General features: G+C 39.9%; 1 protein-coding gene across 1 annotated transcript in view; it reads left to right on the plus strand.

Moving 5' to 3' along the window:
* Window positions 1-9,076: 9,076 nt before the first annotated feature.
* ghrhrb (growth hormone releasing hormone receptor b) overlaps window positions 9,077-14,814 on the plus strand; it is a 33,597-nt gene continuing 27,859 nt past the window's right edge. Inside the window, exon 1 of the mRNA XM_084011161.1 lies at window positions 9,077-9,248. Within this exon, the coding sequence (XP_083867287.1) occupies window positions 9,147-9,248 (102 nt within the window). The 5' untranslated portion in view covers window positions 9,077-9,146. The remainder of the gene's footprint in view (window positions 9,249-14,814) is intronic.

Raw genomic sequence — 14,814 nt, forward strand, 5'->3', positions numbered from 1 at the left:
CGCATTCACCTCCCTTAAGCTCCATTTGTGTCTTTCCAGCCGAACCACAGCTGCCACAAGCACCTTTAAATCCACCACGCTGTGTCTACTCTCATGGCTCAGATCTTCACATGAAAGCATTCAAGGAGCGCCGAGTTATCTAAATGATTGTATTACAAGAACAACTACGAGATGGATTGCCATGACATTTCATTCGGACATTCGTGGCCCCCAGAGGACGAATCCTACTGAATTTCGCATTCCCCTGACGTTTTAATCTTGCGCCACCATGAGGTTGACATTTGTAATTCAGAGTGAAATATCTTGACTACTGAAAGGATTACTGTAACGTTTTTGCACAGATATAAGTTCATTCAGTTCTGTATCCAACGACATCGATGAAGACACGATTATGATGAATGTGTGTTAAATATACATTTTGTTGTCAGAGACTGCTGCGTAAAAGACCAGTCTGATTACCAGATTTAGTTACAGATAAACCACCATAAACACAAAGCTGTGGAGCATAAATCTGTGTGGGGGGTTGTCACCCTGAAACTTAGTTGAAAGGATTAGTTGTATGCAAGCTTTTATGCACATTAACATGTTGTGACATGATGCTGAATACACTGTTGCACCTTAAATAACAAATCATCATAATGAATGGCAGCCACCATAATGGAAAGAATGCGAACAGGGTTTACGTACTCGGGAGATAATGATGACTAATGATGACTAATGTGAGGCTTCCAGTGTTCAATTATGGGACATCATCAGAAAGGGAGGAAGTGTGTGGCTCGTCTCGCTCATCTGATTAAGCGAGACCTCTGAAACTCTATAGCAACCGAGCTGCATTCTTTAGAGAAGCAACATGTAAACAGAAGAGATCAATGGGCTTAAAAGGCACAAGAGTCAAGCTTTAGATGAGGCTGTAATTAGGAGGCAGCTGTCTGTCTCCAACCTGATATGCTCGTCAAATCAGCTACTCAGACCAAAGAGAAGCTGGGGGCTTAATGTACTGTGAAACAGTAGGAGGGGCCAAGTTACAAGGTTCACAGCAGCAGGCATCCTCTGGAAGATACAATTTGCTTCATGGTGGTTGCTTTATGGCTAAGTTACTTCACTTCCAGTTGACTTTTTTTATTTTGGAAAAAAATCACATGAATTACACATGAATTTTACATTTGACTGGTAATATTATCTTTTATATTGACAAGCCTCGTGTGTATAATTCACACAGGATCTATCAGATAGATAGATAGATAGATAGATAGATAGATAGATAGATAGATAGATAGATAGATAGATAGATAGATAGATAGAAATCATATTGAAAAAGATAATTGAAAGGGCAGAACACCTGCAATACACTAATGTTTTTGTACTTTCAATATATATTCATATTTTCAAGGTTCCAGGTCTGATGACATTTTATGATGAAAGCTCAGTATGATTGAAGAAGCATCATCTGTTTGAATGAATAGTTTGAAATGAATAAGAAATACTTTGTTGAAATTGCTCTTCTGCCCTCAGTGTGGTGTAAAGCTTTGCAGCCGTTTCTGTGAACTGTAGATGAACTCCGTCGCCCTGAACAAACAGGAAGAACAACCACCTAACTCTCTGCTGATCGGAGGTGCATTATCCCACAGACATCACCGCCAAGTTAATCTGAAAAAAAAAACCTAAATACTACAGTGGTCAGCAAAATTCATAATCTTTGGGTCATTGCATGGGTTTTTGCAGTGACAAATGTTTAAATGTGAAACACACAAGTCTTAGTGCAGAGAGCAGACACCTTCATCCAAGCCTGTCTGCTCATCGGTTTTCTTAGTCCGCCTCCTGACCTCGGACCGAGGGAAGAGAAAACAGACTTTTTATTCTGAAGGGTCCCTCTCAGTCAGCGGGGACGGACCTGCTGTTGCCTTGTCAGGCCTTGTAAAGATAATGCTGATCACGTTTCCACTTTAAAGATGCTGTTGTTGTGAGAGCTGCTCCCCTGCGGTCAGGGTTTGGACTTTGAGAATAGATTCTGGTGATGACAACTGCGTTTGGACTCGACAATACACACAAATAAAAAATAAAAATGTCAGTGTAGCTGAGCAAAATGATTCTGATCATTGTATTCAAGCTGTGTCTATGTTCTAAAACAGGAGGATTTAACAAGGAGGGAGCCTTTATTTTCAAGACGAATAGCCTGTGGACTCAGTCTTTTAATTATGACCTTTCAACAAAACTTCACGCACATTTTTTATTCGACTGCATAACCTCTGTCTCTAATTATAATAACCAACCGCATTTAATTTCCTCTTTCATCCAACTCACAAAATCGGACTGCTCTTTCTACCACTAAATGTCTGGTTTCCAAACGTCGTGGTAAATTACTACGCCTCAGTTGGACGCAGGTTCGGCTGCTAACTTCAATTCAATTAACCTTGTGACGATCGTACCATCAATGCAGTCCACGACGTCTCTGACTGTCTGGGTGTGCAGATATAAAACCTCTTCCCAGCTAGACACTTCTCTCTGCAATACAATTAAATCTGACCTTCAACTGGCTGCGTGAGATCATTTGTAGAACGTTCCTCACATATAAACCAAACATCAAAATCCCACAGCAGTTTAACACAAATCAGAAATGACTCAACTCGCATTTACTTTGACTGTATCCCCTCCATTCAGCCCAAACTCTTCTTTGAAGACTAGAGGTTGAATTAATTGGCCTTAAATGTAAAAAAGAAGTAACTGACGAAAACACAAAAAATGTTTTACTTTTTTTTAAAAGTGAAAATAATAGTAAAGTACAGCAAGAAATTTAGACTAACAGGATGAAATGAGAAAAAGGCAAAGATTTGAGAAATGCCTTCCAGTGAAGTCGAGATGATTTAAAAGTCAAACTGGCCCAACAGCAATATGAAATATTAAATGTACATAATAAGCACTCACGGTGTATTATCATTCAAATCCTGTTTACAAAATGTCTCCTCATGAATTCCAGAGAGGAGGAGGTTATCACGTCCTGTGTGTCAATGAAACGTGCGTCAAAGGCTTCATCATGACCAGCGATCTCTCAGGCTTTAGTAGGACGCCAGGATGAAACAAAGGACAGCATGGACGCATTAACATGCCGATGATGCACACATATGCACTGCTGAATAATGAGCAGGAATTTTTATTGTGAAATGAAGGAGAGAAAATCACCCATAGAATAGAAGTAGAATGGACCTTCCCATTCAAATCAGCGAGGCTGGTCAGAGCGGTGTGTACGATTACGACCGTTGTGGGCTAAGTTTTAAACCAAAGTGACTTACCCAAAGTAACGGACTGACTGAGGTCACGTTAAATAAAAATACGAGTAGAACAAGCAGTAGAGTAGTAATGTTAAGAAGCACACATTATCGGAGTAAAGGAGTGGAATAGACATAACTTACCGGTATTACTTTGTTGAGCTCGTTGTCTGTAACCAGTGTGGCATTAAAGTTCCAGCGAGATTGCCAAAAAGTGGGCGGGGCTTAGAATGGAGCGCTCCACGGACACCTCCCTTGTCGCTAAGAGTTGCAGATTGATTGATGGATGGACGTCATATTATTGGTAGAAATTGGTCGTTCCTTGCTCACGTAAGCAAACTTCATATTCTGTTTTTTACATGAATAAAAGATGATGAGGTTTTGATATAACTTCCAAAACTTTTTGATTCCAAACTTGTCTCCTACAAAGTTACGTTCCATACAATTACGTTGCACTCTCAAAATGTTATCCAATAAATGCTAAAAAAAAAAATCATAGTTTCGTATTTTGTACTATTTGATTAGCTTCAGTAAAAAAATATTGATGCGCAAACTAGCCAGCTTGCTAACAGCAGGCTGGTGGCCAGCCTCACTCCCCGTCTAAGCTAACTAGAACCGTACAAGCTAACTAGCTAACTAGAACCGTACAAGCTAACAAGCTAACTAGCCAACCATCCATTCCCGGAGCTGCGTCCATTCTCTCCCCTGGCGACAACATTTTACAGCCCTACTGACGTGTGTTGTCATCATATTAACTACCACCGGTCTAAATACCACAAAAAACAGTTCAATGTCAGTTATTCTATACCATTCATGAGATCCCCTCACCCCTCCACAGTTTATTCTATCTCTTTTTCTTGAGGACAATCAAGCTGTAACCCCGCTCGCTTGTCAACACAATGAAGCACTTAAGGCTCAATCAAGTGTCAGTGTCCCACTTTGTCCAAACGCTGCAGTTCGGTATTGACTCTCCCTGAGCTCATCATCCGGCCCCAGCTGGTTACTCACTGACATTAGTGGCCTTTTGTCTCTGCTGAGCAACAGGCTGCATAACATGAGTCCAGGAGGAGCCTTCAGTTCCACTTCAAGTTTACCATGTGCAGAATATTTCTGGGATTATTGCATCTGGAGTTACTCTAATGGTGCGAGTTTTTGTGAGACTGTCCTGTCAAGAAGAATGGTAGCATCAATCCTATCAGTCAGTGCCCCAGAACATGTATGTTCAGGTGACAACACCCCTAGTGGCCCTAGGAATTATAACGGGAGCAAAGGTGATGTTATAATAGGGTGACAATGTCTGCATAGGGAGGAGGACGCAGTGGGGGGCGGATGGGTCAAAAAAACAACTCTGACATGAGAGAATGCAGCCTGCTTCCCATTTCCCACTGACAGCCATGTTGTACTTTCTTTTTTTATCTGTAGTCCCCCTAACCCTAATCATGTGTTTGTTATTGAAACCATGATGATGAAGCTCCGCTAATATGTTGACCCAAACCATGAAATTACCCTAAACCTAACCAAATTCTTTTTGTACATTAACAAAAGCTTAACCAGAGTGCTGCTGTCTTTAATGATGTCATTACCAGGAGGAACGTGTTGAAAATCCTACACTTAACAGCTTTAAAAGTGCAAGCATCAACTCAACTTATATTATCATGCTATCTTTTTGTTTATATTATCTTTTCATATCAAAGAAATAAATAATCTTGTCAAGTATCAAAATCACTGGTCTTGTTTTGTCTCTGAAAATTAACAAGTTTGAAATGCCAATTCGAGAAATTGCATAAAGCTGTAATGTAGCCCTGTAAAGAAATTGCTGCCACGGTACTTTTTAAGTTTTTAGTAAGGCTTTGTGGTGATGGACAAGATGGAGCGCGGCTGCTCGGCTTAAATCTACAATCAACAACTTTCTCCTCTTCGTTGCTCTTCCTCGGATAAGAGCAGCGATAAAGTCCTGAGGTGAGGAGTTGATACGTGTGGATAAATGTGTTTCATCAATTTCTGTGAAGGGTTCAGATCCTCACAGCTTCTCTGTGGGACGTCTGGGGAAATGCAGCTGCAAACAGCAGGTGACACTGACCACAACACACACACACACACACACACACACATGTACACGCACACACACACATGTGCAGAGGAATGATGTTCGAAAGTCAACACCAATCCACAAAGGAACAGATTTGGACAAACAGAGAAGGGGTTAGCAGCAGGGATCCAGGTCAAAGGTCAGAGATGTCTGTTGACGGCACATCTGATAACTGTGTCCCACACTGCAACTTTAATCTTGACTGTCAGCGTCACACTTTTGCTTCATTATTTTTCATCCTTTTCTATGTACCATGCTGCTGCTTGAGTCTTACAGTGAAACCTGTCAAATTCTTATTTCCCTGTGAGTTTTCTTGTAAACAAACTAGAGTCATGTTTACATTTCCATGCAGAGTTATAGGTTTAACTCAACTCAACTCAAACTTTATTTATAGAGCACGTTTTACACGACCAATGGTCGACAAAAGTGCTGTACAGTTCAGTAAAACAGTACAATACAATACTTAACCAACGTCTCAAGCGCATTTTCTTCTACATAAAACATTTTCAAAGCCGATTTTAGTAAATTTACATCCAGATTTATTAGCCTGCAGTCTTCTTTCTCCCTTGCATTCGCTTGTGCACTTCTTGGCACATTACTGTCACCTACGTATAAATCAGTGTTGGTCATCATTTCTACGAGACTATGTGGCTCAACATGGCAGCCACACGATCTCTCAAGGCTAGTGCGTGTACATATACAGTACATATACACCGCTTTACGTACAGTTAAAGTATTTTGTAATAAAATAAACCGGCTGATTGAAACAAGAATGCACCATCTGTACTTCAGAGAGAGTGAATAAGCTATTTAATGAAATGCTCTCCCTCAGGTGTTTTAGTGTTTTCATGCTGTTTGCTAATTATATTGCTTTGTGCATGTTATGTCGTGCAGAGCTTGATTATATCGCATCTTACATACAAACAAAGCTCTGGTGGGTTCTTTCCATAATGGAAAAATAACTTGCTGTGGCTTAGAGAGAGATGAACTGGGACATCAGATGTGGAGAATAACAGAAAGTCAAATTCCGATGCATATATGTACACAGACATATGTTTCTATATGTGAGGATATTATATGGATTCATATTCATTCTCTGGAAGCTTATCTTAATCTTGACGGAGTCATACAATTTAATGGTTCTCGACATTGAATTCAGAGCAAATCTATGATTGAGGGATTACCTCTAACACGGCTCTAAAAATGGTGACAGGTGGCTGGATGTCATGATATTATTGGTTAAAATTGGTTGGTAGCTGATGGAAGCAAGTATGTTATTTTGCTTGCCAGGCAGAATAAAACATTGTATTCTGATATAAAAATATGAAGAAATTTATTTTTTCATCATTTTTTTTTTTAATTCTTTTTTGCATAGGTGAACAATTTGACTGTGGATGTGATTCCATTTGTTTATGGGAAATTCAACCATTACAAACTAGACAAATCAATATAGAATGAAATCAATATTTTGGTCTTCTTCAGCCAGTACATAGAAATGGACAACTACCACTAAAAGGTCTGAAATCACTGTATCAGCTGCCCATAAACACACACAGCGTTGCATTTTCTGAACCTTGAGCAATATTCATGAAGCACAAACGTATAAGTCATAGTATCATGTATTCACTGCTGGTGGTCTGGTGGAAAAGCCAAAGGCATCGTCTATCATTGATCTTCCTCTGTAAGGTGAAAAGTGCCTCCACACACACACACACACACACACACACACACACACACACACACACACACACACACACACACACACACACACACACACACACACACACACAGCCTCTGGCTCCTGTCAACCTGCACTATATTTGTAATAATAATAACCTTATTTATATAGCTCCTTTAAAAACAGCAGATTACAAAGTGCTTCTGACAGAGCAAAACAAGGCACATATGGGTCCATACACATGTATAAAACATACACACACATGAACAGAGCAAGACAAACAGTAGGTAGAGTTGCTAAGACGAGTTAAAAAGGCGACGTCACATAAAAGCAAGTTTATAAAGTGTGTTTTAAGAAGGGATTTAAAAGAAGTCACTGATTCAGCAAACCTTAGCTCCTCGGGCAGGTCGCTCCAAAGCCAAGGGGCCCTGGTGGAGAAGGGCCCCTGGTGGAGAAGGGCCCTGGTGGAGAAGGCACAATCACCTCTGGTTTTGAGGCTCGACCTCGGCTTGTAAAGAGCCTTAAAAGTGGTCGGTAAAATCTTAGGATCAATTCTAAAACAAACAGGGAGCCAGTGAAGTGAGGCTCAAATTGGAGTGATGTGACGCCGTCTGTTCAAACCGGGGAGCCTGGCTGCTGAGTTCTGGACCAGCATTTATTTATTCCAGTGTTTATGTTTATTCTAACTGTTAATATGAAGTGTTCTTACTGCAAGGGCATGCCTATTGTAGCACAACACACACACACACACACACACACACACACACACACACACACACACACACACACACACACACACACACACACACACACACACACTAAAGTAAATATCATCATATTTGTGTAATATGTGGCCTGAATGGAGTCCTGCCAGCATTTAGACTGAACAAATGAAAACAAAGCCATGTGGAATATCATCAAACTGTCAACATTCAAAACATTCTCGCTCTCAAATGCGGCGCTTGTTGGTCAGCTTGTGGGTCATGAATGAGGCCTCACCTCCAACGCTGCATTCAGCTCTCTCAACCCCAGGGCGTGGAATCCCAACACTTTATCATGCCCCTCGCCATCTGATGCTGACACACAAGGCACCCTCCTGGGACTATATGAGATGTACCAGACTTTCTAATAAATACATTATAAAGAGAGAAAAAGTCTCTGTGAGTGTGATGACGTAATATAAAGACCATAAAAGGCGACACACAGGGAGGGAGGGTCAAACAAAAACACAACATTCATTCAAGAGACGCTGTTCATGTCTTATTGTGTTCACAACTTTCAGTTTCACTTTCAATTGACAATCAGCTGATAGTAACCCCTGCATGTTTAGAAAGTCGTCATTTTAACCCAAACAGTGATGTTGTTTGCGTTGGAAAGTCTTGCCAAGGTCCCAAAGTCAGTTGTGATTAAACGATGTAGCTAAAAGCACAATGTTTGATTGAACCATGTTCATATTTCATTGCCTATGAATTATACTTTTCATTGGTAAAACGACAGTTGGGATGTTTCTTCTTTCAAAAGTTAGACTCACAAGATGTCCTTTTCAGTTTGTTCTTAATGTTATATTACTGGGGTCAGATTTGGTTGTGGATTTTCCCGCAGAGAGCTTTATACATATTTACATAAAACCTCAGTTTTTACTTTGGAAACAGTTTGACTCAGGGTCCATTTACTAGATTTTTATTTGGAGCTTCATATAAGAGTAGATTTAGACACTGATATGTTGAAGAGAAGGGTTTTGAAATAGATAGCAAACATTTAGTACAACATGCATGTTGATATGGCTTTGATATATTGAATAGTGTTTAGTGAGTAAGTTGTGCAGACATCCCGTCCTCTGCCTCCATCGCGCTGCTCTGCGCCGCTGCAGCGCATCTGAGCTGCGCTTTTCGGGGAGGAGCGCACCTTGTGTGGCTCAGTTGCGTCCTGGCTCTCCTGCGCGAGTCATGCGGACCCCGGACGACATTCACATCGGGAAACAGCCGCCAAGCGGTTCACTTCGTGGACTGTTGCACATTTAAAAAACGAAGTCAATTCTCATTCCCTAAGACTCGTATCATCCTTGGACATATTTTCACTTCTTGCGCCTAGTTTTCAAAGTGAGCGACCCTTCAGAATGCCATCGCACAGTACGCTCATCTCCGGATGCTCGAGGTTCACATCGATGGCCACGTTACTTCACATGGTCGCGTTTCTGCAGCTGGCGGTGTGGGAGACGGTGAGTCCACACACACACACACACACACACACACACACACACACACACACACACACACACACACACACACACACTTAGTGTTCGGGTTCAAGTGGAGGCTTGACGTTATTTTTTTTAAAGACTTCCACGTCTTTAGAAGAAATCAGTCCAGTTTGATTATTTTGTCCTATTAAACAACCAAATAAACCAAGCACAGGTGAGTCCGTTTGTTAATGAATAATTAATAAAACATGATAATGGTTAATTGGAGTGTGCTGGGTAGGTTATTTGTATATTTTGTATATTTACTTGTACATGTATTTGTATTACTGATACACGCGCTCCTCACATAGTTTGTCTATTTCCTACATTTTAATTGTATATTGAGGGGTCTTATGGAATAAAAGGGAACAGTTCATATATGCATTTATGATAATATAACAAGCAGAGTTTAAACAATATTTGTAAGTTGCGTTTAGTTTGTTATTTTATTGTGATGCATAGCACACACATACTGTTGGGGAAAAATATACCTTATTGCAGATTAATGTCAAGTTAAAACAAACACTTTCTCACAAACACTAATGGTGCAGCTGAGAGGCTGTTTTCTAGATATCGAACTGCTGCCCTCATGTTGTCTGATGAGTCTGAATTAAATTACGATCACGATCAACTGATGGATTATTCATTTGTCTTGATTGGTGACTTAATGACCGATGTTTAACCCCATTATTGGCTATTCTGAGTGGTGGTTTGATATTCCACACTTTTACAATATCAACTTGACTTACTGCTCTATTTTGGTGTCCTAATAAAGCCACAACCTTTGATGAATTAAACATACATCTCAGGGATTTTCATCCATCAATAGCAGCAACAGAAACATATTCACTCAAAATGAATATTCAATAAAGGAAAATAAAATATCCAGTGGCGTCTCCTGTGACTCCATTAACACTGCTCACTCAACTCTGCTGCCTTTCCCTCCAGACGGATAGCAGCAAAGAGAAATCATTATTATTTGTTTCTGCATATATGCACACATGCAGACAATACAGGGAGAAGACTATTCCCATTTCACCCCGCTTCATTCTCTGAACTTGGATGTAATGCCACCATGGACGTATTTCTTCTCCATCTGTTGTGTCCACACCTGAGAGTTTATCACATTTTAAATCTTGATGGAGGATCTGGTTTTGTGACTTGTCTCTCCTGGTCTTGAAGGCTGGAAGTAACCTTCTATTCTCATGTTCCTTATTAGCTGCGTCTTCACGCTGAAGAGGCTGGTATGACCCTCTCTGCCTTTTCATAATATCATTGTTCTGCTGGTAAGAGCCAGGTGGACGCCCAATACTGGATCATTATAATTGCATGTACAATGATCATGGCAGAGTGATTTACATAATTTACCTTCTTAATTTCTAGCTCTTTTTGTTGCTCTTTGTTGGCATGTCATCCCTTTTTTATACACAGTTTGTTTTGTGTCAATATCAATTCTCAAAAAGAGATAAGATAGATAAAGATAAAAACAAATTCAAGTGATTGTAAATAATGCAAGATGTATTCAGAACTTTACTTAAGGGTGGGTCTCTTTTTAATTTTTTTTTTTTTTATATTATTCAATACTTTCCCAGTGTTGTTCCTTATGTATTCAAATCCAAACATTCAAATTGTGTTTTAGTGTTAAAATGTTATTCTCCCTAAACCCTTTTACTTTCCCCCACATGACCTGACGTAGGTTTCTGCATGATGACGTTGCTACACATATATCCATATCCATAGTCCTGTATTACTTCCCATAACGTAGGTGGTCAGCACGCTCCCTGTTTGGGGAAGCAGACAGGAATATGGCACAGAAGTTAAGTGAAGCTAAGCAGTGCTATGGCTGCCACACTTTGTACCCAAAAGTGACACAATAACTCAAAAATCAAACTGATCAACGCAGCTGTAGACAGGCAACTCGTGTTCTGCAAGGTAAAATGACTCTTTTTGTATACGGGGTCCGGTGGCTTTGAAGACAGCAATATAATGGCTTCAGTTCCCTATTGGAAAGAGCTGTCTGATGGCAAGGTAAGGTGTGAAAATATTACAAATATAGCATCCACTTAAACTCATATTGATTTTTTTAGATACATATTCCTGCTGCCATCAGACAGCGTTTACCGTTGGGGAACTGAAGTCGTTATATTGTTCTCTTCAAAGCCAAAAGACAAAAAAGACATTTTAACTCAGGGGAGTATACATAAAATCCCACTTCAAAAATATCTTAACTTACCCCTTTCAATTATTAAAGTTGCCTTGCCTTGCTTACGGTGGTAACCTATGCTACTGCTTTTGCTAATGGCTGAGTGATCATTTCCATAAAAACAAAACAACAACAACTGAAAACAACACAGATGGACCCGCCCCTTAAGTAAAAGTAGCAATAGCATACTGAAAAACTACTCAATTACAAGTAATCTCCTCTGTTTAAAATATCACTTAAAGCTGCATTCATATATTTGTATGATTCCACTTGTGGGCAGCCAAACAAGCTGTAAAACACAAAATTGACGGCATCACTTCACAAAGTTGTGGCAGTGAAATAAACAGCTAACCGTTGCATATTTAGACATCCCGTATAGACAGAGAGCAACATTAGCCATCAATTGAAGGTGTGTTTCAACCAGATGACATCCAATATTCACTCTCCTTTTAGCACCGTTTTGGTCTCCACCAGAGGGGTATTCCACCAAACTCGCTAATTAAAGCGGCGCTTACCTGGTTAAGCCTGGTTAGAACTAACGCCAACTTCCACTTGCGGCTAAACCCATTCCATTAACGCATTTCAGCCGCGCCTTGTTGAGGCTTATTCAAGCTAGGCTAACGTTGTCGTGTGTTACGCACGTTCACGGGAGATGAAGCCAGACCAGAACCGTGAATGTCGAATCATCGAGAAAATGGCAGAAAAGACCAGAGCAAAAATTATTGATGGAACTGTACGAGGAGTACAAACCCATCATAACCAAAAAAGGGAATACTGTAGTGATAAATAAAAATCGCGAGGCTGCTTGGGCAAGAATTGCCGAGCGATTTAATACGGAAGTACCGTTAAGAGTAACATGTTCTAATATAACACTGACTACGTTTTCTCTAATGTGAGGATAGTGTAGAGGTAACGTGCCGGCTGTACATGCGGCCGCCCACGGTTCAATTCCCGTCCATAGTCGTCTCTTTCTCTTTCTTTAACTCTCTCTCTCTCTCTCTCTCTCTCTCTCTCTCTCTCTCTCTCTCTCTCTCTCTCTCTCTCTCTCTCTCTCTTTCTTTCTTTTTTTGGATAGGCCTAGTAAATGCATCTACATTGACCAACTCATTTATCGCAACAATTTAATGAATACATTCAATGAACCTATTAATGAACTCACCTGAAAGGAATTTATGTGGCTGAAAATTGCAAGCAGCAATGCCTTTGTCATTGGGATCTATAACATGCTATTATATCTATCATGTTTTTGCAAGTTATATTTGGGTTCTGGGGAAATTGTATGACATATTTATCATAGTTAAAGTAAAATGATGGTCTAATTCTCTGATCTAAAGACAATTATGCAATCAAAAAAAAATTATTTGTAAGACGTCCTCGCCGGGATGTGAACACGGACTGTGTTCCCCCAGGTGCATCAGGCCACTCACCCAACTGGGAGACTAGCAACACAAGAAATAGATATGTATTTAGATAGTCGGTGTTCAGGAAATAAACAATTTATTCCTATTTTTTAATTGCAAGCATGTATTCTTAGACACTTGATGCAAATATAGTTTGTACTTCATATATGTAATTTTTGGTCTTTCACGTGATGAAATCACGAGGACTAGACTTGGCGGAACCTTCTGCTGGTACAGTTGTTTCCGACAGACGGACTTCTCTGAAACCCCCGCTAAAGTAAGCCTGAAGTTTAGCCTGCCCCGGAGCAGGCTAGTTTGGTCGGATAAATTCCCATGGTTACTTAGCGGAGAGTCCCTCAAGTCACGTTGATGGAACGCAACTCTCGCTAAAGGTAGCGAGGCTTATCGAAATTAGCCCGGCTTTGCGCTTAGCGAGTTTGATGGAATACCCCTCAGCTAAAGCTAATTTAGTTTTTTTCCTTTACTATACTGTTTGCTAGTTTAATCCATAACAATGCATCATTGTTTATCAACTCATCATATGTTTTGTATGAAAAATTTAAATCTGAAAATGAACATGCCCAGATGTCAAATGACTCCCCACCTCATCTCAAAACAAGCCATAAAAACCTCAAAATAATTTCCCAAGGCCATAGAAATGTGCTCCAGTATTTCTAGGTTTGATCTGTTAACTTTCCTGGTGCCTGTATTTTGTTCAAAGAAATTATTAGATTTTTGGGGAGAATAATGATTTTAGAGATGCCCCTATGTAACAGATGGCTGACTTTGTTATGTTGCTTAAATATTTATAACATTTTACATATTTAAAGCCTTTTTTTTTTTTTTTTGTTTAATCAAGGCTAGTGGTTGCCAACCTGCATTTCAGGACACATCTGATGGGTCACAAGATCAGGTCATGCTAAATGTATTATTTAGTTTCTCTAATATTTGAAACATATTCAAATGGCACAACCAGATATAAAGGGGGACTGCCTTTGCTTTTCACCCATCCACAACATGCAACCTGACGATGTACTTACACACAGCAGTGCTTTGAGCTAATTGCTAATGTGAGCATGCTATTATGCTCACAATGACAATGCTAACGTGCTGATATTTAGCAGGTTTAAAGTTGACCTTGTTCACCATCTTCGAGTAGTGTGTTAGAAAGCTAACATTTGCTAATGAGAAGTAAACCCACAGTAGGCTACAGCTGAGGCTGATGGGAATGACATTTGTTTTGTAAGAATTTGGTCATAAAAGTACCGAATGTTGTTGACCTTATGTTGGCGTGAGAGGAAAAATCAGAGAATGTTTTTACAATCATCCAGAATGTCAAACTATTATTTTCTATCCCCCAAGATAGAATGTGGGAATCATGTTTCCATTCACATATTTTTAAAAACTGAATGGAAACGGCAAAATTTGATTACACTTCCTCGGTTGTGGAAAGGTTTAAACCCTTGCCTGAGAGGGTTTTGCATTTGGCAAAAAAGTAGGAATGCGCTAGATGGATTATGGAAACTCCTTTACCAAATACATTCTAATGTAGTTAACAACATTAAACATGGCCGATACGAGATGACATGAAAGAACAATTAAAACAACTTCTTGAGGACGTCTCTCCAGTTTCCTGTAGTAGCCGGGTTAGAGATGTTCGATGTCCAAGCTGACTTATTTTATTTTCAGTGTGCGACCTTTTCCTCCGTTTACTGGCACATTACAGCCATGTGTAGCCTATAGCGCCAACTTCTGACCAAACTATGCTGTGGCCTCCTTTATTCCCTCCAAACCAGTCGATGGAAATTTGCATTTCTTTTTCTTTTTTTGCAACATTTCAATAATTCGCTAGTGAGAGGAGGTGTGATGGATTCAATATACCTGTGTATCATCAGCATAAAATACTGGACAAATTGCTGGAGCTGTAGGTAAGATGTAGATC

This window comes from Eutrigla gurnardus (assembly GCF_963514095.1).
Source record: "Eutrigla gurnardus genome assembly, chromosome: 6".
NCBI classification, from domain to species: Eukaryota; Metazoa; Chordata; class Actinopteri; order Perciformes; family Triglidae; genus Eutrigla; species Eutrigla gurnardus.